We start from the raw sequence: 24553 nt of genomic DNA on the forward strand, positions 1-24553 counted from the left end.
GGTTCTGAACCAACAATTAGCTGGCTCCTTAGCTTGGATGCCTTCTTTTTCAAATAAGGAAAACAAAAGAACGAAGAAAAATTGATAATGGGAGTAAATTAGAAAGTTGCTTAAATTCCATGCTCTATATGAATCATGAAATAAATAATTTGGGTTCAGTGTCCCTTTAAGCACTACTGGAAATCATTTCAAAGTGAGAAACCCACACAAACTATGTATTGTTTTTTCCCAGATTTAAACTATACTATTATTTTATGTATATTCTATAAATGTATGAGAAACCTAGAACAAAAGTTTTGAACAAATTCATATGTTTATTACAATTTTAATAAACATAGTTGTACGTTTTTATCTGACCTATATAGTCCAAACTTTTGTGGATCTATAATTGCATTAGGTGATCTTTCTAAAATAAGGAAAATTAAATATAAATTCAGAATAAATACACATTTTATTTGTGCCAGGTGATCACTTAGCTATTCAAACCTATATAGGGCCCCCAGATTCCCTTGGGGATGACTAACACACTGGGCCAACTTGTAACCACTTGAGATGCAGAGGGATCCTAAAACAGCTCCAAAAGATCGTCCACCAGAGGACCACATGTAGTCATCACCAGCCCTCTATACATTGTACAGATGATGACTAAGTGCCTCTACACTTAAGAGGTTAAGCTCTAATTTCCTTTAATATGAATTTTCTGATGAGTAATACATTTGATTTCTAAGTAAAACATTTAACACATTAAAAACACAAAAATTCTTTCTCTCCTGTATGAATTTTCTGATGTCTGATAAGATCTGATTTATGAGTAAAACATTTTCCACATTCAGTACATGAAAATGCTTTCTCTCATGTATGGATTTTCTGAAGATCAATAAGAGTTGATTTCTGAGTAAAACATTTTCCTCAGTCAGAACATGAAAATTCTTCCTATCATGTGTGAATTTTCTGATGATCAATAAGAGTCGATTTCCGAGTAAAACATTTCCCACAGTCAGAACATGAAAATGCTTTTTCTCCTTTGTGAATTTTGTGATGCATAATAAGATATGATTTCTGAGAAAAGCATTTTCCACATTCAGAACATGAAAATTCTCTCTCTTCTGTATGAATTTTCAGATGATCAATAAGATTTGATTTCCAAGTAAAACATTTCCCACAGTAAGAACATGAAAATGCTTTTTCTCCTGTGTGAATTTTGTTATGCATAATAAGATATGATTTCCGAATAAAACATTTCCCACATTCAGAACATGAAAATGCCTTCTCGCCTGTATGATTTTTTTGATGATCAATAAGATTTGATTTGTGAGTAAAACATTTCCCACAGTCAGAACAAGAAAATGCCTTTTCTCCTGTGTGAATTTTGTGATGCACAATAAGATCTGGTTTCCGAGTAAAACATTTCCCACATTCAGAACATGAAAATGCTTTCTCTCCTGTATGAATTTTCTGATGTTCAATAAGATTTGATTTCTGAGTAAAACATTTCCCACAGTCAGAACATGAAAATGCTTTATCTCCTGTGTGAACTTTGTGATGCCTAATAAGGCATGATTTCCGAGTAAAACATTTCCCACATTCAGAACATGAAAATGCTTTCTCTCCTGTATGAATTTTCTGATGTTCAATAAGATTTGATTTCTGAGTAAAACATTTCCCACAGTAAGAACATGAAAATGCTTTTTCTTCTGTATGAATTTTGTGATGCCTAATAAGATATGATTTCCGAGTAAAACATTTCTCACATTCAGAACATGAAAAGGCTTTTTCTCCTGAGTGAATATTCTGATGCCTAATAAGATATGATTTCCGAGTAAAACATTTACCACATTCAGAACATGAAAATTCGTTTTCTCCTGTATGAATTTTGTGATGGGTAATAAGATCTGATTTGGAAGTAAAACATTTCCCACAGACAGAACATGAAAATGCTTTCTTTCCTGTATGAGATTTCAGGTGGTCAAAAAGAAATGATTTCTCTGTAAAGCATTTCCCACATTCAGAACATACATTTCCTACGTGGTTTCTTTGATTTAGGAGAAGACTGAAAGAAGCATCTGCACTCTGACCAGAATAACTGCAGTTTGTGAATTCACCTGTTAATAAGAAATATAAGAGTTATGTTATTTATTATTGGCATAATTATTTTCTTTTTGAGAACATTTTAAATGTTCTGAATAAGTAGGTATAAGACAGGTTATGGCTCCTAGACCTTTTCCCAGCCTTCATGCTAAAGCTTAAATGCAGTTTACTGAACATTAGGGGCTATTTTTAAGGATGCCTCTGTATTCCATTTGTCAATCACTAAAATAAATAGAAATGAATGTAAACTTTTACCTGTTATTTTTCTTACATGTACGTACAGCTTTTATATTATGTTCATAGACAATGTGAGCAACACAATTATTTCAGATCCAAAACTACTCTTTATAATTGTTGCTTATGTGCACAAAGTATTCAGCTTTATTATTATTATTTTTTTTTTCGAATTTTGCATTTATACCACGTCCTTTACTTTCCTTTAAGGAAAATGTTCTACACATCAGATTAACATTTCTTTAAAAAGTAATGTATATTATTTAAAATAACCATATAATGAACATAAACAAATAAATATGTCTGGAATTAATTTTGCTATTACATTTTTTCCTATTGCAATTAATAAAATAGTAATTTTAAAATGTTCACATAAAATTTAATTAATAAAATGATTTCAGTCACAAAACTATTTATAATTATTGTTTGTGTGAACAACTGCTGCTTTAGTGCTCGCTTCCTTTTCACTACATGCTGTTGGATCTCTAGGCAATATATGCATTTGTAGTGTAGTTAAATATACATTTTTTATGATGAATAATTCAGTGGCATGAAAGTTTATTTAGAAAGAAAAAAAAAATCAGTCACCAATGCCATTGGAGAGTTACACTGCCAATCAAAAAGCACATTCCCCCCAAAAGCTAACTCACAAGAATTACTCCCATATCAGCTCTGGGTTGGCAGCAAGCAGGAAATGAAGCAAGGTTGTATTTTAAAGACAGGTATGTACTGCTTTTATTTGTTTTTTATGATCTAATTTTAAAATACAAAACACGTTCCTTTAATGCATAGAAAATGTAATCTTTAAAATGCACTAAAACTAAATAATAGAATTACTTGTACTTCAATTTCATATTTAAATCCATTAGGTGGTCTCCCTGATTTAAGGGTAGCGTAATCACTCAAACCCTAGAAACCAGTAAATTTGAAGTGTCCACTTGATGACAACTTTTGATTGCCAAACTGTATACCAATCTGAAAAAAGTACATTATTTAAAGGGACACTAAACACAAATTGTAAACTACATAATTATAAACCTTCATATACAAGAATCATTTTGCAAGGAAAACTGCAGCTTTATTTTGTCAAATGAGTATATTGTTTTATGTTTATTCTTTTCACTGATTTCCCTGTCTCCTAGAACAAAGTACTTACACAACTTGTTTACCATTAGAAAGAATTTCACTAAAGATTATCCATCTTTTAAAAGCATGTGACACCATAGAAGTTTAGGGAGGGAGTAAAAAGTAAACAAAAGTATGCAAAAATTGCCTTAAAGGGACACTGTAGTCAAAAAATGTATTTCATGATTCAGATAGAGCATGTAATTGTAAGCAACTTTCTAATTTACTTCTACTATCAATTTTTCTTCATTCTCTTGCAATCTTTATTTGAAAAGAAGGCATCTCAGCTAAGGAGCCAGCAAATTGTGGGTTCAGAACCATGGACAGCACTTGTTTTAAGGTGCTGTCCAATCAGCAAGGACAACCCAGGTTGTTCACCTAAAATGGGCCGGCATCTAAACTTACATTCTTGCTTTTCAAATAAACATAACAAGAAAATTAAGACAATTTGATAATAGGAGTAAATGAGAAAGTTGCTTAAAATTGCATGCTCTATCTGAATCACAAAAGAAATTTGTTGGCTACAGTGTCCCTTTAAAGCATTAACCCAAGCCTCCCTGGGAGAAAATTAAACAAAAACATTTTTTAGATGTATTTTACAACAAAAGGTTTCAAAAAATAATGAATGTATATTGCAATAATGTTTCATTTGCAATTCTGAAACATGTTATGCATTGTTAAAATGTAAAGTTTAAGAGGTAAATTAAAGCAAGAATGTGAGTAATCAATACAGAAGGTAAAATAATACTATATCAGTATGGCAGTATGGCGCCTCTGCATGGCAATTTCATAATGTAAAGTAGGTTTTGCTTACTTAATAAATTAATTTCTTTCATGATGGCAAGAGTCCACAAGATCATCCCATGTGGAATTACACTCCACACCACTAGAAGTCCTGCCACCAGCTGTACAGAATAACAAGGGTGGTGCTTGTGGACTCTCACCATCATGAAATAAATTATCAGGTAAGGATGAATTTTGTGTTCATTCATAACATGGTGAGAGTCAACAAGATCATCACATATGGGATCAAATACCTAAGCAGTGAAGCACACAAAACTACTATAAGTTGTCCCCACAGAAGTATGCCTTATGAATTAAGGCCTTAAGCTAAACAGCTAAAGTAACTGCTGTAGCTTTGTGATTCTTTCGTGGTCCAGAAAAATAGACTAACAAAGAAGAAGAGAGTCTGAAGGATTTTGTGGCTTCCACACAGAACATAAGATTCCTTGCCACATCAAGGTAGTGAAGACGTCACTTTTAAGTATTGCTATAAGTTTAGGCACATGGGGGGAACTACTTAGGTTCAAGTGGAGGAGCTTGAAAATCCCCAAATCCAAGGAGGAGTAACTGGCTGAATCAGAATCTTAATTCTAATCAAGGGCTGAACAAAGGTCTGAATATCATGAATTTTGTCAATTTTCTTGTGATACAGAACAGATATGATCAAAATCTGACCCTTAAAGGGACAATAAATGCTAGATAGAATGAAGCATTCAAAGAAAAGATTAGTCTAAGAATAGCATGTAGATTTATTTTTTAATAAATTAGCTGTTTAAAGGGACAGTCTACACCAGAATTGTTATTGTTTAAAAAGATAGATAATCCCTTTATTACCCATTCCCCAGTTTTGCATAACCAACACAGTTATATTAATATACTTTTTACCTATGTAAGTCCACGGGCATGAACACAATGTTATCTATATGACACACATGAACTAACAGGCTCTAGTGGTGAAAAATGTAAAAATGCATTCAGACAAGAGGCAACCTTTAATGGCTAAGAAATTTGCATATGAGCCTCCTAGGTTTAATTTTCAACTAAGAATACCAAGAGAACAAAGCAACATTGATGATAAAAGTAAAATTACATGCCCTTTCTGAATCATGAAAGTTTATTTTTGACTAGACTGTTCCTATTGACAAAATAAATGTAACGTTTTAGTGTCTATAAAACAATGGAAGCTGCCATGTTGTAACTTAGGTTACCTTCTCTGCTGTGGCCAATTAGAGACAGTTATAAATAGGCCACTAGAGTGTGCAGCCAATGGCTGTGTGGAATATAACAGTTTTCTGCACTATTTCTTAACAAGAACTGTAAAGCTCACAATTTCAGAATGTTTCATGTCTCTTTAAGAGAACTGGCTGATAAGCCTTGCTCCAAGCTATCCTGTAAAAAGTACTCTAGGAATTTAAAAGGAACACCAACAGTATCTATTTTTAAGTACACCACGCCAAATAAAGTTTTTCATACACTGTGGTAGATATTTCTGGTAACAGGCTTTCTGACTTGAATTAAGATATCAATGACCCCATTGGACAAACCTCTGTTAGACATTATTAGGTGTTCAATGCCAGTCCATCAAAGAGTTCTGAGTTCCTGATGAAAGAATGGACCTTGTGAGACAAGGCCTTTTCTGACAGAAAGCTTCCAAGCAGGCAAGAGGACTTTTGAATCAGGTCTGTGTATCAAGTCCTGCGAGACCATGCTGGAGCAAGCAAAATCACTGCTTGCTTCTGGCTATCACTCTGCATAGCAATGACAATGGAGGAAACTGTAGATCAGTCTGAATGACCTGGAAACGACTAGGGTATCTACTAGATCTGCTTGAGAATCCCTGAAACCTGGCAAAATAGCAAGGTAGGCTGTGATTAAGGCAAGAAGCCATAAAGTCCATCGCTGGCAAACCCCAATGTCTCATGATTTGGTCTAACTCTTGGTTCAGATTCCACTCTACCGGGTGAAGTTGCAGTCTCCCAATTTTCCACTCCTAGAAACTGAATGATGGCAATCTGTCTATTTAATTATACAGCACACTTCCTTAATCTCCAGGAAACTCTAAATTAGACATGATTAATGATTTAAGTAAATATCTGCTGAGACATTTTCTGACTGAAATCAAATGGATCCCTGTCTGCTGCTGGGCCAACACTGTAGAGCCTCGAAGATTGCGTGGAGTTCCTGCATGTTTATTGCTAGACTTGTCTCCTCAGAGGAGACCAAACTCCCTACACTCTCAAAGACTCCCAGACAGCTCCTCAACCATTCAGGTTGTCATCTGTCATGATCACAGTCCATACTGGCTAAAGGAAGGAGGTCCCCAAGACAAGGGATTGGTTTGCCTACCAGAAACAAAAGTTATGGTTGTGCGCTGGATAAAGTTTATATAAAGCTAAGAGACTGAAGAGAAAAGGGCCTCTATTCCCCAAAAATGCCTAATCGAATCAAAGAAAATAGTATATAGCGCAGTATCCATTGCTAAATCTATGTCAGGGTGCCAGGAATCAGACTAAGACGAGAAGTGCAAAAATAATCACACCTTTATTAATAACAAAAAATAATAAAAAGTCCACAAGTCAAATAATAAGCCAGGAGTCAAAACCAGAGCTGGTAGTCAGACGAGCCGAGTCAGGAGCCAAAGCGAAGTCAGATGAGCCGAGTCAGGAGCCAAAGCGAGTAGTCAGACAAGCCTGAATCAGGAACAAGGAGAACAGCAGAGTCAGGAACAAGCCAGGGATCAGGAACCAGGAGGGACGTCAGACAGCCAGGTAATACACAGGAACTGGAACTCACAAACAGGTCTAAGACAACGCAAGGGCAAAGCATACTGAACAGAGGCCCTCTAAATAATATGTGATGACATCACAATTCTGAGACTGCAACGTGTCTCACATGGATGATGTACACCAGTCTGTCCATAAAAGGGCGTGCAGGAAATGAGCAGCATCACGCACTATGCACCACAGTCAGCAAGAGATGGGAGTAAAATGGCTGCCAGCAGTACATGGCAAACAAAGCAGGGAAAAACCCCTGACAATCTATAAACGCAATATGCCTGGATGTGCAATCAAATTTAATAAAACATTTTATTTTATTTACATATATATATATATATATATATATATATATATATATATATATATATATATATAAAGAGCAATTAATAAAAACATTCATCAAAAAAATACATAAAAACAGATCAAATGCAATCGAATATATATATATATATATATATATATACAAGAAAATCCAGTTTAAATATATCCATATGAATCCACTTTCTGAAGAAATGTGGACCAGAGAGGGATACATTTGGTGAATGGTGTGCTGAAAGAGAAAAGAGTCAGCGCTCTTTAAAATGAAAGCCAGAACCGTGAAAATAAGTTGCAATTATTTACTTACACCGGTAAGTTTTCCTTGTCTGTATTTATTGCTTTTGGGAAATCTCTGTCAGTGTCTATGTATTGACCCTTCTAGATGTGTCTGGTCCTGCCGAACTTGAAGTCCAGTCTCGGCATCCACGGATCTGTACAAAAATCCTCTCTTCGGTTCAAGATTTTGGTGCGGTCACATAGTTTGACAAACAACGGATCCCCTTAAGTGTCAGGTATTTTGAGCAAGGCGTTTCACTGATGTGCAGTCTTTTTCAAGCTCACTGTCCTGCCGTTACAATGTTACTTTTATAGGGCATTCTGTGTAAATTGTAGCTTCCCATTTGTTCTTCTCTCCTACAATCTAATTTGCAAGTGTTCAGCTTCTGCATTGCTCAAAATACCTGACGCTTAAAGGGATCCGTTGTTTGTCAAGCTATGTGACCGCACCAAGATCTGGAACCGCAGAGAAGATTTTTGTACAGATTTGTGGATGCCGAGACTGACCTTACGGAATTTCAGACAATCCTAGATTGGATAAATCTCTAGCCATTAGCACAGGGTACACTGACAGCTGGTAGAAACAGGAAATATGCCAGCTTAAATAGACCTCCTATGGAAACCTTCAAGTTTCAAATTCATGGGGCCTATATTTTTAACTTTTGGCAATAAAGTCTTATAGTTTTTAGCCCTTGTACATCTCTGTGCTCTGGAACTGTGTGTTCTTATGTGAGCCTCAGCGGATTTGGTCCAGTCTGCATCCTTGATGCACAATTTGGACTGTGGGTATGGTAGTTTTTTCAGTCTACAGCAACCTTATAAGGACGACACATCTACTATCAGCCTTTGAAAGAGGTGCTATTCTGCTTCAGGAATGGTGGTCATCTGGCAAGGGTAGAAGTGGACAAAGAGAGAAAAGCAACTAGAAATTAACAATGGCTCAGTAGCTTGTAGGGATAGACCGATATATATGATTATTAGGGCCGATATTTGGAATTTTTGAAATAATCGGTATCGGCCAGAAACTTACTGATATTACCGATATGGAGCCAATCAAAAGAAATTTAGCTCTGTGTACTTCAGGGAATCTATGTCGTTTTAAGTGACACAAATCACCACACAAATCATCTATAGCACATACTGTATAAGCTGGACATAGCATAGCATCTAATAATAAATAGCACTGATAACAGAGTCCAAGCCCATGTGTTCCTGGGAGCTCAGTTACCAACTACCATACCCCCAATGGCAGGCCTGTAGATAGACTTAAACAAATATATATGATTTGTGAAATGGAAAATGTGATCTTTAAGTGGCACTTAAAGCTACATAGTTTCACTGAAGTACACAAAGCTAAATTACTTTTGAGTTGCTCAGAAGGGTCAGCAATACATAAAATAAATCTGCTTGCTAATTGCTGTCACAAATAGAACATTATTTATTTGTTGCATTCTGATACATTTTACCCATTTGCAAAACATTTCACTAAACCTGCTATATTTGACCATTTTTTAATTTAAATATTTTATTTTCCCCTTTCATGGGCATAGAAAAAAACATTAAAAAAAATATAGTTCAGGCACATCAATTAAATGTCCACAACAAACCTTGAGTAGAAAGCTATGCAGTATAGGAGACTAGTTACATTATTCTCTAGCAGTGGATAACAATGGTCTGATCATTAGGTGGTCCTGTTACACATGTATAAAACTGTCCATAAGTGACAAAATCAAGAAACTTATAGTCCACTCCTCAGTACCAGGGGAGGTATTTGCAATCCAGTAAATATGGAGCATATTAAACATTTAAGCAAATAAATAATCCTAACACTGATATTCTAGCATGTCCTTTCTTTCCCTGTCAAGTGGCAGTATAGGCAGTATATATATATATATATATATATATATATATATATATATATATATATATATATATATATATACATATACATTACTTTACTTTACTTTCAAACCTTATCTGTAAAGTGTACCAAATGAGCTTGTTTTTAGTGAAGTGGCAGCAATATATGAAAAAAACAGAAGCCATTTAACAGGAGAAAATGCTGAAATGTTATGCTTTCTGCACTATAATGTTTTTCTACTTAACTAAGAGTATTAAAGAAATTGTGTAGTGTCTAGCTTTGCAGTAGTGACTTAAATTTATTTTATATCAGTGTGTGGTTTAAAAGGGATTTATGCAATTTTTCTATGTTTTGGGAAGCCCTTTAATAAGTTAATTTTCAAGCACTTTATTTTTCCCAGTTGTTAACTTTTAAATGTTTTTTTCAAAAAAAATTTCCCCTTTAAAGCTTTGTCTTTTTTTTTTTAAGAACACGTTTTTATTGAGGTTTCAGATAAACAGTTACAAACAATCCCAGATGCAATATGATAGGTACATGCAGGAAAAAAAAAGGAAACAGAAATAAAACAATGCAATACAATACAGTACCTCCCAATCCAGGGTTCAAATTCACATATATGTTGTACATATTGCAACAGAAAATAAACCTCAGTTTATATTTTAAGGTGACCCCTTTAAGCTAACGGCCACTCTTGGGCCTATGTATATATATATATATATATATATATATATATATATATATATATATATATATATATATATATATATATATATATATATATATATATATATATATATATAACATAACAAAAGGGGTAATATAATTTGAGGACCACTCTTGGGTCATGATGCAGTATAACATCATTGACTAGAGGGTAAACTAGGTGGTAACAGTAGCCTTGAAGTTGCTACATGTAGCTTGGGTAAGAGTATCGTGTCAAGGATATAGTTATAACATGCTTCAACAATATAAAAACAACAAAACTGCAGATTATCTGTAGTCATCTTGAGACATAAGATTCCAGGTGACTAGTTTATAAATGATGGTATTTTTGTGATGTGTTATGTGACCAAGGTATTATTACCAGCTGTGCAATTAGAATTCAGAGGAGTACTGATACATTGCCACAGAGTCTGTTTTATGAGACCTCAGTGAAAAGTAAGCATATATGTTCACTTTCTATTGCTGTAGAATGGGAGCCTAAGCTATATTTCTTATGACTCAGGGATCCTTTTGTATATCAATTAATGACCATCAGTTATTTATGCTCACCCTAATGTACCTTGAGAGGGTCCTATATTGGTGCTTTGTTATGCCTTGGAGCCTCTCTGTCTAGGGAATGCTATTTGGTAATACGACAAACACCCTGATTGAAAAGGGGGCAGTCCATCAAGTATAATTTCGCCTAATACATCCCTCCGTCTCAGCCGCAGACAGAGCGGAGATGGGGCAGAAGGTAAGCAGTTACCCAAAGAGAAATGCAGACCTTAATGGAGTATTGTCGTAACATAAGTGAAGGTATATATTTGACCCAGAAGAGGGAGCATATTGCTCTTTCAATAAAGAAGCAAGAATTCCTGGGCAGGTTATAAACGTAGCAGAAATGTTTGATGGTGTATGATCAAGGCTCAGGACCAGAGTATAATGGAGCATATTTATATATAAACATAAGGAGTTATTGTATACAGTTTAAATAGCACACTCTTTTCCTATAGAGATAAATGGAGTTAGGCTCTATTAATAATTATAGAATAAATGTAGATTGAGCCCTGGAGCATGCTAAGTAACATATTACTCACTATTTATCTCAGTATTCATATACTCTCAAATATACAGCAAGGCCACGTGTTATAGTGGAATTTAAATAATAGCAGCAAAATGATTGAGAAATTATATAGGAACTTAGCCTACTATTTCATAAGAATAACACTATATTATCCAACCAACTCCTATTTTAAATAATTGGAAGCAGTTTATGGATCATGTCTAGCAGCAGGCAGCACTAAGAAATTGCAGTCCCCCACTAGAGCAATACCCAAGCCAAAGAAATATGACCTATAGAAACAGAGCGCCAACAAGGCAGAGCTTTGATACCTGAGTCTCACAGAAAATATCCATATTTTTAAAACAGCTCCAGCTTATCATTGGAGCCATAGAGAAGTTAGTCCTGATATAATGTTCAAAATTTGGCCTTTGTAAAATAGATCCGTGTTTATCAAGGAGCTTTGTCAGTCAGCTTATAGACCCCCTACACTCAAGCACAACCTCAGAGGGCAACAATATTAGGCTGTTAAAGTATTATAGTAATCAATTAAACTGTGCTACCTCTTACATAAAACATAGGGTCTCAGATCAAAGAATCGTCATTCAGTTTTTTACGTAGAGAGTCACAAAATAAGACTTGTCAGGAGCCAAAAAATAAAGGGAGGTAATAATACTTATAATTAACATCAGCCGATGCCAGCTTTCTGTTGCAAAGTTAGTGTACAATCCCATTGCTTACAAGTCCAGGATCCGAACTTTGCCTGTATGGTAGTGTCCAGTAGCACCTCTAGCCTACAGTCATTGCGGTGGGAGTCTAGAGGTAATGTGTCGCCAGGAAGCCTAGGGTGAGTAGTCCCACAGTCCACTGTAGGAAAAATATTAGCTGCAAGGTATATATGTCGGTCCAGTATTTCGTAGTGTTGAGCGGGGCATTGTGTCGGCTGCTTTAGGGGCCTATTCTCGGCCCTGCAAGGAGGCCCCGGGTCCACCTGCTTCTGTTTTGAAACACAGTGTTTCCTCTCATGGTTCCCCGAGTAATTTTCCAGGACCGCAGGCTTCATCCGATATGAGCTGCTCTACAGAAGGCTGTTGTCTGACTCCAGAGCTGTCACTCTGATCAATCCGGGTTCCAGCTCCATTATCCTCTGCAGCTGCGGAGGGATGTGTCAGGGATGCCAAGTAGCCTCCACCCACTAGGTCAGCTGTAGTTGCGGAAGGTTTTTCATCCTGCCTGGGTACTAGTATGAGATGCGTTGAGGTCCACTCAATAGGTGTTCGTTCAGATGAAGCTGTTGTATGTATCTGGTTATCTTTAACGGCTGTGCACAACTGCGATAGTGCCCAAAATCTGTCCATAATAAGATCAGATAAGTTCCGGTAATGCACCTCTAGTAAATTGGCCACCGTGTCCTTGAGGTGCTGCCACTTTAGTGCCATAGCGCTGTTGGCGATGTGGGTAGTGGAGGGTATGAGTATATATACTCAAAGGCTTATGTGCTGCTAGGTGGGAAAGGGAAAGGACAGCTTACAAAGCTGCTATACCCAGATAACTGGGGGGTTAGGTAGAGGTCTGGCCCGCTTCTAGGCCTCCACTGCGTACCTCACCGTTCCAGTACTTCAGGACAGAAGGTGGCGTCGCATTTTAGATCAAACTGTTCAGCATATGTTGTCGTTTTAGTATAAGTGCATTTTAATTCTAGATGGAGCCGTAGTTAAGCGATATGCAGTGGATAGATATGCTTAACTCTTCAGCCACTGAAATAAACGACCATCATGGCCGCTGCCCGGAAGCATCCCCCAAATGTTTAAAATTTTAATAAGCATGTTCAGTTTATACCAGATTTGTGTAGAAATTGTGTTGATTTTTCAAAACTTTAAATGTACAGAATATCGGCCCCTGTTATCGGTTATCGGCCTGAAAGGCGGTCAATAATCGGTATCGGCCCTGAAAAAACTATATAGTCTATCCCTAGTAGCTTGTTCTTTTGCTAGTGACCACTGGGAGCAGCCTCTTATAGCCCAATTGTGTCTTTCAAAGAGGAGACATTTCCTCAAGCAAATCAGTCTGCTACTGCCTAAAAAGGACAGACCAGCCATGAAATACCAGTTAATCTTTCTCAGAATGGATGAATACAGCAACCCCAGATGAGCAGAAATGGCGCTGTCGACTTTAGGGACTGTTTCCCAAACCTACAACATGGAAGATAGTAGCGGGAACATGGCCTTGTATTTGGCATATGGAACAAAAGGCATACCTGATTAGTTCCATTCCTTACTGAATAAATTCAAAAACATCCAAAAACAATGGATCTTTATTTCATTTATTACATAGCGTCCAACAATTAACTAGCAACAGTTCATGCTTGACAATAGCCTTTAATCATGCTTATCCCCAACCAAGTAATCAGTATTTAAATATCTTTACACAAGGCTCCAAAATTACATAGCAGTCATTAACATTAAGAGATATATAACCTTGTTGTAATGACAACTAGTGGTAAAATAATTCACAACTCAAATATTACATTTACACAGTAAAATTTTTTTTTTTAAAAGCCTAATAAAACAGCTTAATATAAACTTAAAACATATATAACTTAAAACAGTAAAGTCCAAATTAAACCTTCATGGTTATGCAAATTTTAAACAACTTTCTAATTTACCTTTATCATCAAATTTGCTTTGTTCTCTTGTAATTCTTAGTTGAAAGCTAAACCTAGGTAGGCTCATATGCTAATTCCTAAGCCCTTGAAGGCCGCCTCTCATCTGAATGCATTTGACAGTTTTTCTCAGCTAGAGGGTGTTAGTTCATGTGTTTCATATAGATAACACTCTGCTCACACACGTGAAGTTATTTAAGAGTCAGCACTAATTGCCAGAAGTTTAGATACAAGGTAATTACAGAGGTAAAAAAGTATATTTCTATAACAGTATTGGTTATGGAAAACTGGGGAATGGTAAATAAAGGTATTATCTATCTTTTTAAACAATAACATTTCTGGTGTTTACTATCCGTTTAACTTAATATATTTGAGTTGTAAATTATTTAATCACTAGGTGAAGTCATAAAACGTATGTTTTTAAAAAGGTTTATAATGTTGATTATGTTAATGACCACTAGGTGGCTTGTTTGTATTGTGTAATTTTGGCACCTTATGTGAAAATATGTAAACACTAAATTACAAGTGGAGCGCTAAATATCGCTTGTGTGCAAGCGATATTAGAGCTCCACTGAGTAATACCAGCGCACACTAATGTGCGCTGGTATTACGAGTAACGCGCAATGATAACATGAACTTGCATTCGCATTGCAAGGAAGCATTGCAATCACGAGAGTGCACTTCCATAGGCTCCAATAAGATTCTCACTCTGATGTTATCAGAATGGCAGCATATTTTTAAATGAATATGTATATGACTATAAAAGGGCTCAAAATTTCAAGACCTAAGCTACTAGCCAGCCCAAAATGTTACTTGCAACTTTTGATCCCGCCCACACCACACTAACTTCTCCTCTTTGTAAATTTTTAGCCAATGTGAAATACCTCATTGTGCAGTAATTTTTTAATATTGTTTCTTTTATACCATAAATTTAAATAATGCTACAGTAAAAAATTAACAAAAATAAGTGCATAGCAGTTAGCAACATCCACTAGGGTTCTGGGGAAGACAACAGCTGGGCAGAAAAAGGAAGTTGTTGAACTGAGAGAAAGCAGAGAGTGTTGACATCAATGTGAGGTAATAGCAGACCTGGAAAAATTGTTTTATAACTATCATCTCTCATCTATCTTTCTCCACTGCCTCCTCTCTTAAATCTCTTTTTTAGCCTCCCTTCTCTCTTAGGCCATATCTTCTCTTCACACTCTCTCTTCTCTCTCAAATCACTTCAATCTTTTTTCTCTCCACTCTTTCTTAACGCTATCTTTTTCTCCACTTTCCATTTTCCTCTCCAATCTCTCTGCCCCTGTTTACCCTCTCAGAAGTAACCGTCTAAGCATTAATATGGTCCCTATAGCCCTAGAGGAAAAAACGATCTTTGCCCTTTCATGGATATTTAATATGCCTTTAAATAATATTTGTAGACATTCACTCACTAACTTTCACTCAACACTGTTACATTTCCATTTGCCAATGGCTAGTGGCAATTTTGAGCCCTGAATTTATATATATATATATATATATATATATATATATATAGGCATCAAAACTAGGTAAAGCACTCCAGTAACCCTTCAGTCTTTAAGTGCCCAGGGTGCTCAATAAGGATTCATATGTGCATCAAAAACGGAACGGCACTCACTGGGTCTTAATTTACAGATACTTTAATATAACGTTTAGGGGTCTCCCCCTTTGTCAAATATACAAACAAACAAATATATATATATATATATATATATATATATATATATATATATATATATATATATATATATATATATATATACACACACACACACACAGTATATATATATATATATTAGGGATGCACCGAAATTTCGGCCGCAGAAAGTTTCGGCCGAAAATGGCATTTTTGGCTATTTCGGTTTTTTAGCCTGTTATTTTCGGTAAAATGATTGTGTAGCATGTTTCAAATTTGATGCTAGCCTAGAGCTGCTGTTTAAGTTTATTACTTGACTTACTGTTCTGCATATAATGAGTTTTCTAGGACTATACTTTATTTGGATAATTATTAAAAAAACCCTGTTAAATATGATTGTGTTACATAAAACTAAATAAAGAATAATACAGTATATTGATATTTATAATTCTTTAAAGTAGGGATGCACCAAAATTTGGTCGCAGAAACATTTTGGCCGAAAATGGCATTATTGTTTGCCTGTTTTTTTGTTTTTTCTTGGTAAAATTATTGTGTAGCATATTATTGTTTTAAGATAATTTTGTCCAATTTTAGTGTGTTACTTTCAATAAAAGTGTGGGATTTTTTATTGGCTCTAATTATGCAAAAAAACCAAACTAAAAAAATTAATTTGAAAAAATACATTTTCGGTATCAGTTTCGGTTTTCGGCCAAGTGCATCCTGGATTTTCGGATTCGGTTTCGGTCCAGAATTTCCATTTCGGTGCATCACTAATATATATATATATATATATATATACACACACAGTATATATATATATATATATATATATATATATATATATATATATATATATATATATATATATATATATATATATATACACACACACACACAGTATATATATATATATATATATATATATATATATATATATACATATATATATATATATATATATATATATATATATATATATATATATATATATATATATATATATATATATATATATATATACACATACACGTTTGGAATCATTGTCTCCGGTGCTTTCCATCATTGTGCAGTGATCACGGAGCTGCCATTATCATATAAAGTAAGGCCATTATCATATAAAGTAAGTTCTGACTGTATGTGAGACTAATGGAGCATACCAACTAGGGGATATTATGTATAAAATAAAAGTTTTGTCCTTATACCAAAATCTGAACAAGCAACAAATATAAAGCAAAGTTGTCACTACCTGGGCACTCATACATTTCCCCATATTGTTCCTTTTATACCTCCCAACAAATTTTGGTGGAAAGTAGTCAGTTAAAACACACTCTTGCAACATCTCCTTTACTTAAGATTATAAATAAGCTTTTTTCCTGTTTTCATCATATTGACTCATCTGTGTCTAAAAATGGAGGGTATTTATGTCCTCAAAGATATTACAATAGACTGTGCTTCATCTGATATGGAAGACATTTTGGAGGACATAGAAACTGTATTAGATGATTTGTTCCAGCAAATGGATAACCTTAGGAAAAAAGACATTAGATTGGAATTGGACATAAAAACCTTACAAATATATCAACAACATTCCAGAATTCCAAGGGGTTTGAGGATTTCAAAATTCCCCTCTTTTCAGGTCGCCTGCCAAGAATTCATAGCCAAATGGAATGATGTGCTCAAAGCATGCTCTAAAGCCCTTATAGATTTACTCATTGAATATAAAAAGAAACAGAGACTGCAACTTATCCAACATATGCAGGAGTTGCAAACAGAATTGAAAAAGCATCAACATCAACAAGAATTCAGAGATTATGATAAGCATTTCTAGGACAATATGAGATCCTTTAAAAAAGGAACTGTGGCTATTTACAACAGAAAATGCATAGGGATACGTTAGATTACGAAATGAATAAGGTTTATAAGTGGACCAGTGGTAATGATTATAGAGCACCTTTTAAGAACAGAGCTACACACTGAAATGTTAATAGTAGTAAAAAATCAGGGCCTAAGCAATTTAAAAAAAAGTCACGTTTAGTGAGACAGAATATGACTGACACTTCAGAAAAAAGAAAATACGTAGAGGGAGTAGGGGACGAGGGGAAAGGAACAAACTACAATCGATACCCACAGAGGAAGAAAGTGTCCTACAGGACACCTCGTCCCTGAATAATGTTATTAATTTAGCCTCTAAAAACCTCAATACTCAAGAAATGTCTCTCTTGCAAAAAGGTCTAAGCTTTGCCCCTAGTTGTAATTTTGATTTGTTTTCTACCATTTTAGATGTCAACAGATTTGTTAGTGATTTGAAAAAACATTTCTATGGAAATGATCTAGTGGAGCTCAATGTAACACATGAGGATGATACCAATAACACATTGTGATCCTAGACTGAATTTTAATTTTAATGACCAAGCAGCTAGGACTGATATGCAGGAACTTATGAGGGAAAGTAATGCTGAACAACAGTTTGGTCCCTCAGAGAAAGATATTGACCTATGAAGCCAATAGACAGCCTACTAATACAGATGTATACCAACTTCTACCTTGTGATCCTACTGACACATATAGGAGACTGCTAGCAGAGATTATTCCTAAAGCAAAACTGGATAGTGTAATCTCTGAGAAGGTGGTGGAGTATTTATTACCCAAATATCCATCTATGCCTATATTCCACCACCTACCCAAACTTTACAAGGATCCCACGAATCCCCCTGGTATTAGTTCACTTAAAGGGACAGTGTAGTCCAAAATAAACTTTTATGATTCAGATAGAGAATGTAATTTAAAACAATTTTCCCAATTTACTTTTATCACCAATTTTGCTTTGTTCTCTTGGTATTCTTAGTTGAAAGCTAAACCTAGGAGGTTCATATGCTAATTTCTAAACCCTTAAAGGCCGCCTCTTCTCTCAGGGCATTTTGACAGTTTTTCACCACTAGAGGGTGTTAGTTTATGTGTGTCATATAGATAACACTGTGCTCACGCACGTGGAGTTCAGGTGAGCCAGCTCTCATTGGCTAAAATGGATGTCTGTCAAAAGAACTGAAATAAGGGGGCAGTTTGCAGAGTCTTAGATACAGGATAATCACAAAGCTAAAAAGTGTATTTATATAACTGTGTTGGTTAAAAATTCTGGTGTAGACTGTCCCCTTAACGAGAGATTATCAGACTTAGTTGACATCTTTTTACAGCCCATAGTCACTAGTCTATATGGCTATTTAAGGGACACTACTGCACTTATCGAACAGGTTGAACATACAACCTGGTGTGACACTTATACTTCCATCCCTCATGATAAGGGACTGGAAGCTTTAATGTTTTTTCTTACAAACTTCACCACATATGATTTTTTACTATTCAATTTTTACATTCAGCAGTTGAGTACTTACTCACAATTTTTTTTTATTTTTGAGGGCAAGTACTATCTCCAAAAAACGTGGCACAGCTATGGGTGCTAAATTTGCACCATCTTATGCTAATTTGTATATGGGTTTTTGGGAGCTGTGCCATGTTTTTGGAGATACTAATCACCTTTGTGACAATATTGTCTACTTTGGTAGATATATTGATGATTGATTGATGATAGGAACGGTTCTCTTGCTCACTGGTTCCTTGACCACGCCAACAGCAATGATTTCAACTTGAAGTTCACTATGATGGACAGTGTAGACAGTCTTAATTTCTTGGACGTCACACTCACATCTCCCATTGATACACACTCTTTGGAGATTGAACTTTACAGAAAGAGCACAGCAGGAAACACCATTCTTCACTCTTCCTCTTGTCACCCTAAACACACTACTAATTCTATACCTTATGGCCAAATGATTAGAACTAAAAGAAATTGCATCATGGAACACAAATATCAGTTACATATTTCCAATACCAGCCAGCGATTGAAAGCGCGAGGCTATGACAATAAATTATTGGCAGAAATCAAAATGAGAGTGGATGAACTAAAAAGAGAGGATTTATTAATGATAAAAAGTAACAAAAATCCCCAGAACAAGAGAAATAACAACAAATTTTACTTTGTAACAAATTATAGCAAAGACTATAAGAAAATCCTAAAGAGTGAAGTTAAATTAAACAAAAACATTCCAGAAGGATGCAATTTTTCAGCCCGTAAAGCCAAAACCTTAGGAAGCCTATTACCTCCTATGTTGCCATCCAACAAGAACCAGTCTTGGTTAATGAGGAGAATAGGTTGTATTAAATGTCAAGGAAAAATTTGCAAAACCTGCACTCATGTCCAACAGGGACCTACATTTGTGTCCAGTGCCACTAACAGGGAGTTTGACATAAGTTTCATTATTTCTTGTAATACCACTTTTGTCATCTACCTGTTAACATGTCAAGGTTGTAAAAAACAGTACGTAGGGCACACAAAAAACGTGCCTTACGCGACAGGGTACTCCAACATTTAAGGGATATAGGCAACCCAGATAGTACTACGCCTATAGCTAAACATTTCAGGCAGGAACACAACTCAAACTATTCCCTTTTGACAGTACAGGGCATAGACCATGTCCCTAGGCATAGGAGGGGAGGAGACAGAGAGACTTTTAAACCAAAGGAAAGTGTTTTGGAGTTTTAATCTTAAGACCAAGCACCCCTTTGGTCTAAACTCAATGTTGATTTATTTTACTAAAAGTTTAACATCAAATAAAATTATATTTTAATATATAAGAGTACACATGTATATGCTTTTAGTAAGGGTAGCATACTTTTTCTATTTTTCTTGAATGATAGTCTTCATATATAGTATTTTTCTATGTTGTATATTTTATGGCCTTAATATGGCATAACAGGAAGAAACATTCACCTTGACTAAAGAGGAGGTCAGGGGTTAAATTTTGTAACAGGTGCATGTATTTGCTAATTAACTATGCCTTTAAATAGAGCTCTCCGGTACAGCACAAGTTATGCCATTAGGCCCGAAACATGTTTGGCTGTTGCTGTTTGTACTTGGTAACATGCTTGTAACCGAATTTTCATGTTTTTACATGCAAAAGATTTTAAAAATGTTTCATAATAAAGTTGTAATAATTTTTTGAACTCTTTTTTCTCTTTTTCCTTGGTCCGGAGATGCGGATATGCAGAGTGTGTGTGTATATATATATATATATATATATATATATATATATATATATATATATATATATATATGTGTGTGTGTGTGTGTGTGTGTGTGTGTGTATGTTAATATGTGTATATATACACATATTAACACATAAATATAGATGTATATAGTCATAAACATACAGTATATATTTACTGGGAACACACAATTCCCATAGACCGCAATGTAAAGGCACTATGCTGGGGGGGGTTTCTAACACTCCTCTCCTACCAACTTTAGACCCCAAATACTGCCTAGTACAGTTTTTTTTATTTAAAAAAATGCTATTTTTTTTTTTTAACATAAAAAACTATAATGCCGTCTATTCTGAGGGTGTCACGGACCAGCGGCCTATACCAACCTAGAGGGTTGATCCGATGGTCTAACTCTGGGCAGGCTGTGCCGCCGGTCCTTCCCTTTCCCCTCTGCCCTGCCATCAGGGGTTGTGACAGTTATTGATACCAGGCTGCAAGGACGATCTCTTCACCAGTTGGATTATTATGTTTTCCACCAGTTCCCCCATTTGGTGCAGTAATTTAACTTTGCCCTGAAAGAGCTGATCACTACCCCGCTTTACCCCCTTTCCGTCTGGCCGGGTCCCAGCCAGAATCTTATGGAATTATTTGACGTCTGGGATCGCCAGAGATTCCCGCTGGACTTTAACCTAGGTTTCCCTGAAAGCCCCTTGTCCAGAACTGCGCTCTTCAGAGGACTTAATCTACAGTCGATGGGCATGGGTTGGGGTGAGTACTAAGAGGGAGCTCACTCAGGAACCAGGGGTTTTTGATACCTCAACCTTGGACTGTTCCTGAGTCCCTTTTCCAGGCTACCGCTCCAGTCCCCAGTACCGCTACGGATCATGTCGCTTTTTGGACTGTGACATCTGGGGACCAGGAGCTCTCTAATGACACCCTGGAATAGCCACCGCTCCCTCAGGATCACCCCGAAACATCTACCTATCATTTGCGGGGATCTCTATGTTCCTATAGCCTCTATGAAGGCTCCAGACTGTCTGGAGGGGGTTATTGTACTCCTAATGGGATTAGCTCTTATCAGAAGGAAATTGTGTATAAATACTGTGAGTTTTGTTTGAATAAATCAGTTCTTCTTTCACCTTAATACTGGCCTTGTCTGGTTATTGGAGTGGGCTACTGCTATTATCACTTCCAGCACTACAGCTATAGGTTCCAGAGTTGAAGGAGGTCTCTTTTGACGGAGATACTCAGTCGGGGTATCCGGAGTCCGTCACATTTGGTTGGAAGCGGTGGGATGTTTCCTTCTACCTGGAACATTCAAACCACCAACAGGACCCCTTCGGATGGAGCAGCAATACTCTGGGCTTAAGAGGAGTACCCTGAAAGACTTGCTGGAAGCTCGTGGACAAGTGGCTAGCAACAAGGTGAAAGCAGCTATCATTGCAGAGCTGATGGAGGGCGACCGAGCCAACGATCATACCAGTGAGCCAGGCAGTAGCCGGGGCAGTGATCGTGCTAGCGAGCCATCCACCGGGGGGACTGAGATGTCCGAGGTCCAGAGGGAGATCCAGTGGCAGCTGCACTGTATGGGACCACCCTACTACAAGGGTTAATAACCCAGATTATTGCAGACACCTCTCATCTCAAGATGCTGAAGGTCCAGAAGGCTCTGAAGAGAGCCGCACATACCGATCTGGGGCCCACTTCGCACTGAAAGAAGTTACTCCATGCGGCCTTTCGTGCCTTCAAAGTAGGAGAAGAGTAAATCTATTGGTACCTCCAAGTATTTGAGACCCAGTGTGAGCTGGACCAGGCAGACTGGGTTACCCTCCTGATCGGAAAGCTGTCTGAGAGGGCTTTGGACGCTTTGGAGGCTATCCCTCTAGAAGATAAGCAGAGTTATGAGCGGGTGAAGGAGCGCATCCTGGCCAGGTATGCCATCACTCCGGAGCCTGAGAAGGAGAGAGGGACAACCTTTTACCGAGTGGGCCCACAGGTTGACTCGCTCCCTGGACTACTGGTTCTCGGGGTGCCAAGTGACCACCCTGGCGCAAGCCTCACAACTTATCCTTCTGTAGCTCTTCTACGACTATTCCCCGCCGGAGGTAAGAGAATGGGTCCGGGATCAGAAACCTCTTATGGTGGATCAATCAGCCGTTCTGGCAGACCAGTTTCTCTATGCCCGACGCATGGTTCGACCCAAACCTCGTCCAGTGGTCCTTCCTCCTGCAGTGCCCCCTCGTCTTTCAGGGACTAACCGGTACCCTTTAGCTCCCCCTGGCTCAAGATGCCACCCCAGGAAACGGGAATCCGGTGCTATGGGTGTGATCAAGTGGGGCATGTCAGGTTTTGAGAGTGGTAGCCCACTGTTTGGAGGCGGAAAGCTCCACATATTCAGCAGCCTGGAATGAAGAGGAGTTTGGGGTCTTTCACGACGTGGACCCGGTACAAGCTGCAGCTGGCAACAATCGTCTTCATCATTGCCAGCCGGTATGGATTAAATGGCCACCCAGACCAAGGGTTGTGTGACAGCGGAACCACTGTTACCCTTGTCCAGCCACACATGGTCACCAGGTCGGACCAAATGGGAAAATCGATTGCAGTTCGTGTGGCTGGGGGTAAGGTGCTCCGAATTCCCATGGCGCAGGTGCATCTGGATTGTGGTGTTGGTTCCCGCGCTGTGGAAGTGGGAGTTATGGACCATTTACCAGCAGAGGTTTTAATGGGACATGACTTGGGACACCTTTCATCTTCCTTTCAGGTGGAGATACCCGCGGATACTTGCCCTGTCACCACCCGACAACAAGCCCAACTTAATGCTGAGCCACTCGGAGATGGACCCAGGTAAGCCGCTCTGACTCGACTGTTGCCCCTACAGACCTCCCTGTTTCCTGGGCTTCCCCCTCTAATTTTGCACAAGAAACCTTAAGTGACCATACGTTGGCCCCCTACTGACAATGGGTAGGGACCGACCTGGGTGGATTAGGTGGCAACCGATTTGAATAGGACAGAGGACTTTACCGGGTTACCGAGGGTGACGGGAAGAGGCAGGTGCCAGTTGGTGGTACCGCAAAAATGTCTTTACTATCTACTGCGCATCGGGGCACGACATTCCCCTGGCAGGACATCTGGGGATTACTCGGACCCAACACCGACTCACCCAGACCTTTTTCTGGCCAGGCATTACGGAGGACGTTAGGTAGTACTGCCACACTTGTGACACTAGTCAGAGAGTAGGGAAGAAAGGTGACCACTCCAAAACTTTCCGGCATCCCCTCCCTATCATTGATTAGCCGTTCAGTTGGATAGCGGTTGACATAGTAGGACCGTTTCCCCCGTCCCAGTCCCTCGGAAAGAGATATATACTGACGTTAGTTGATTACACTACCTAGAGGCAATCCCCCTGGCCAACATCCAGACAGAGATAATAGCCAATGCCCTGCTCCGGATCTTTGCCAGAGTGGGTTTCCTCCGGGAAATTATCTCGGACCAAGGATCTCAGTTTACTGCTGAGCTCACCCAGCAACTATGAGAGCTCCCCATACCATCCCCAGACTAACGGGTTATGCAAGAGGTTTAATGGGACACTGAAGCAGCTGCTTTGTACTTTCTCTTCTTTTTGCAGGGACCTGCCGCACCTCCTGTTAGCTTACCGGGAGGTGCCTCAGGAATCTACCGGATTCTCCCCCTTCAAATTGGTATATGGCCGGAGGGTGAGGGGGCCCCTAGATCTACTTAGAGCCCACTGGAAAGGGTTGGTTGGGGAGGAGGGACCCCCCATTGTAAGTTATATCCTAGAGTTCAGGGACCGACTGAAGGAACTCGCCAACACTGTAAGGGAGAACCTTCAGCTCACCCAAGGTAGGCAGAAGCGGTGGTAGGACCGTACCATTTGCGACCGCATTCTAGAAGT

General features: G+C 37.7%; 1 protein-coding gene across 1 annotated transcript in view; it reads right to left on the reverse strand.

Annotated features, from left to right (window-relative positions):
• Positions 1-294: 294 nt before the first annotated feature.
• Positions 295-24553, reverse strand: part of LOC128655666 (gastrula zinc finger protein XlCGF26.1-like) — a 49823-nt gene continuing 25564 nt past the window's right edge. Inside the window, exon 4 of the mRNA XM_053709250.1 lies at positions 295-2102. Coding sequence (XP_053565225.1) covers positions 937-2102 — 1166 coding nt within the window. The 3' untranslated portion in view covers positions 295-936. The remainder of the gene's footprint in view (positions 2103-24553) is intronic.

Source organism: Bombina bombina, chromosome 4 (genome assembly GCF_027579735.1).
Source record: "Bombina bombina isolate aBomBom1 chromosome 4, aBomBom1.pri, whole genome shotgun sequence".
In the NCBI taxonomy this organism is placed as follows: Eukaryota; Metazoa; Chordata; class Amphibia; order Anura; family Bombinatoridae; genus Bombina; species Bombina bombina.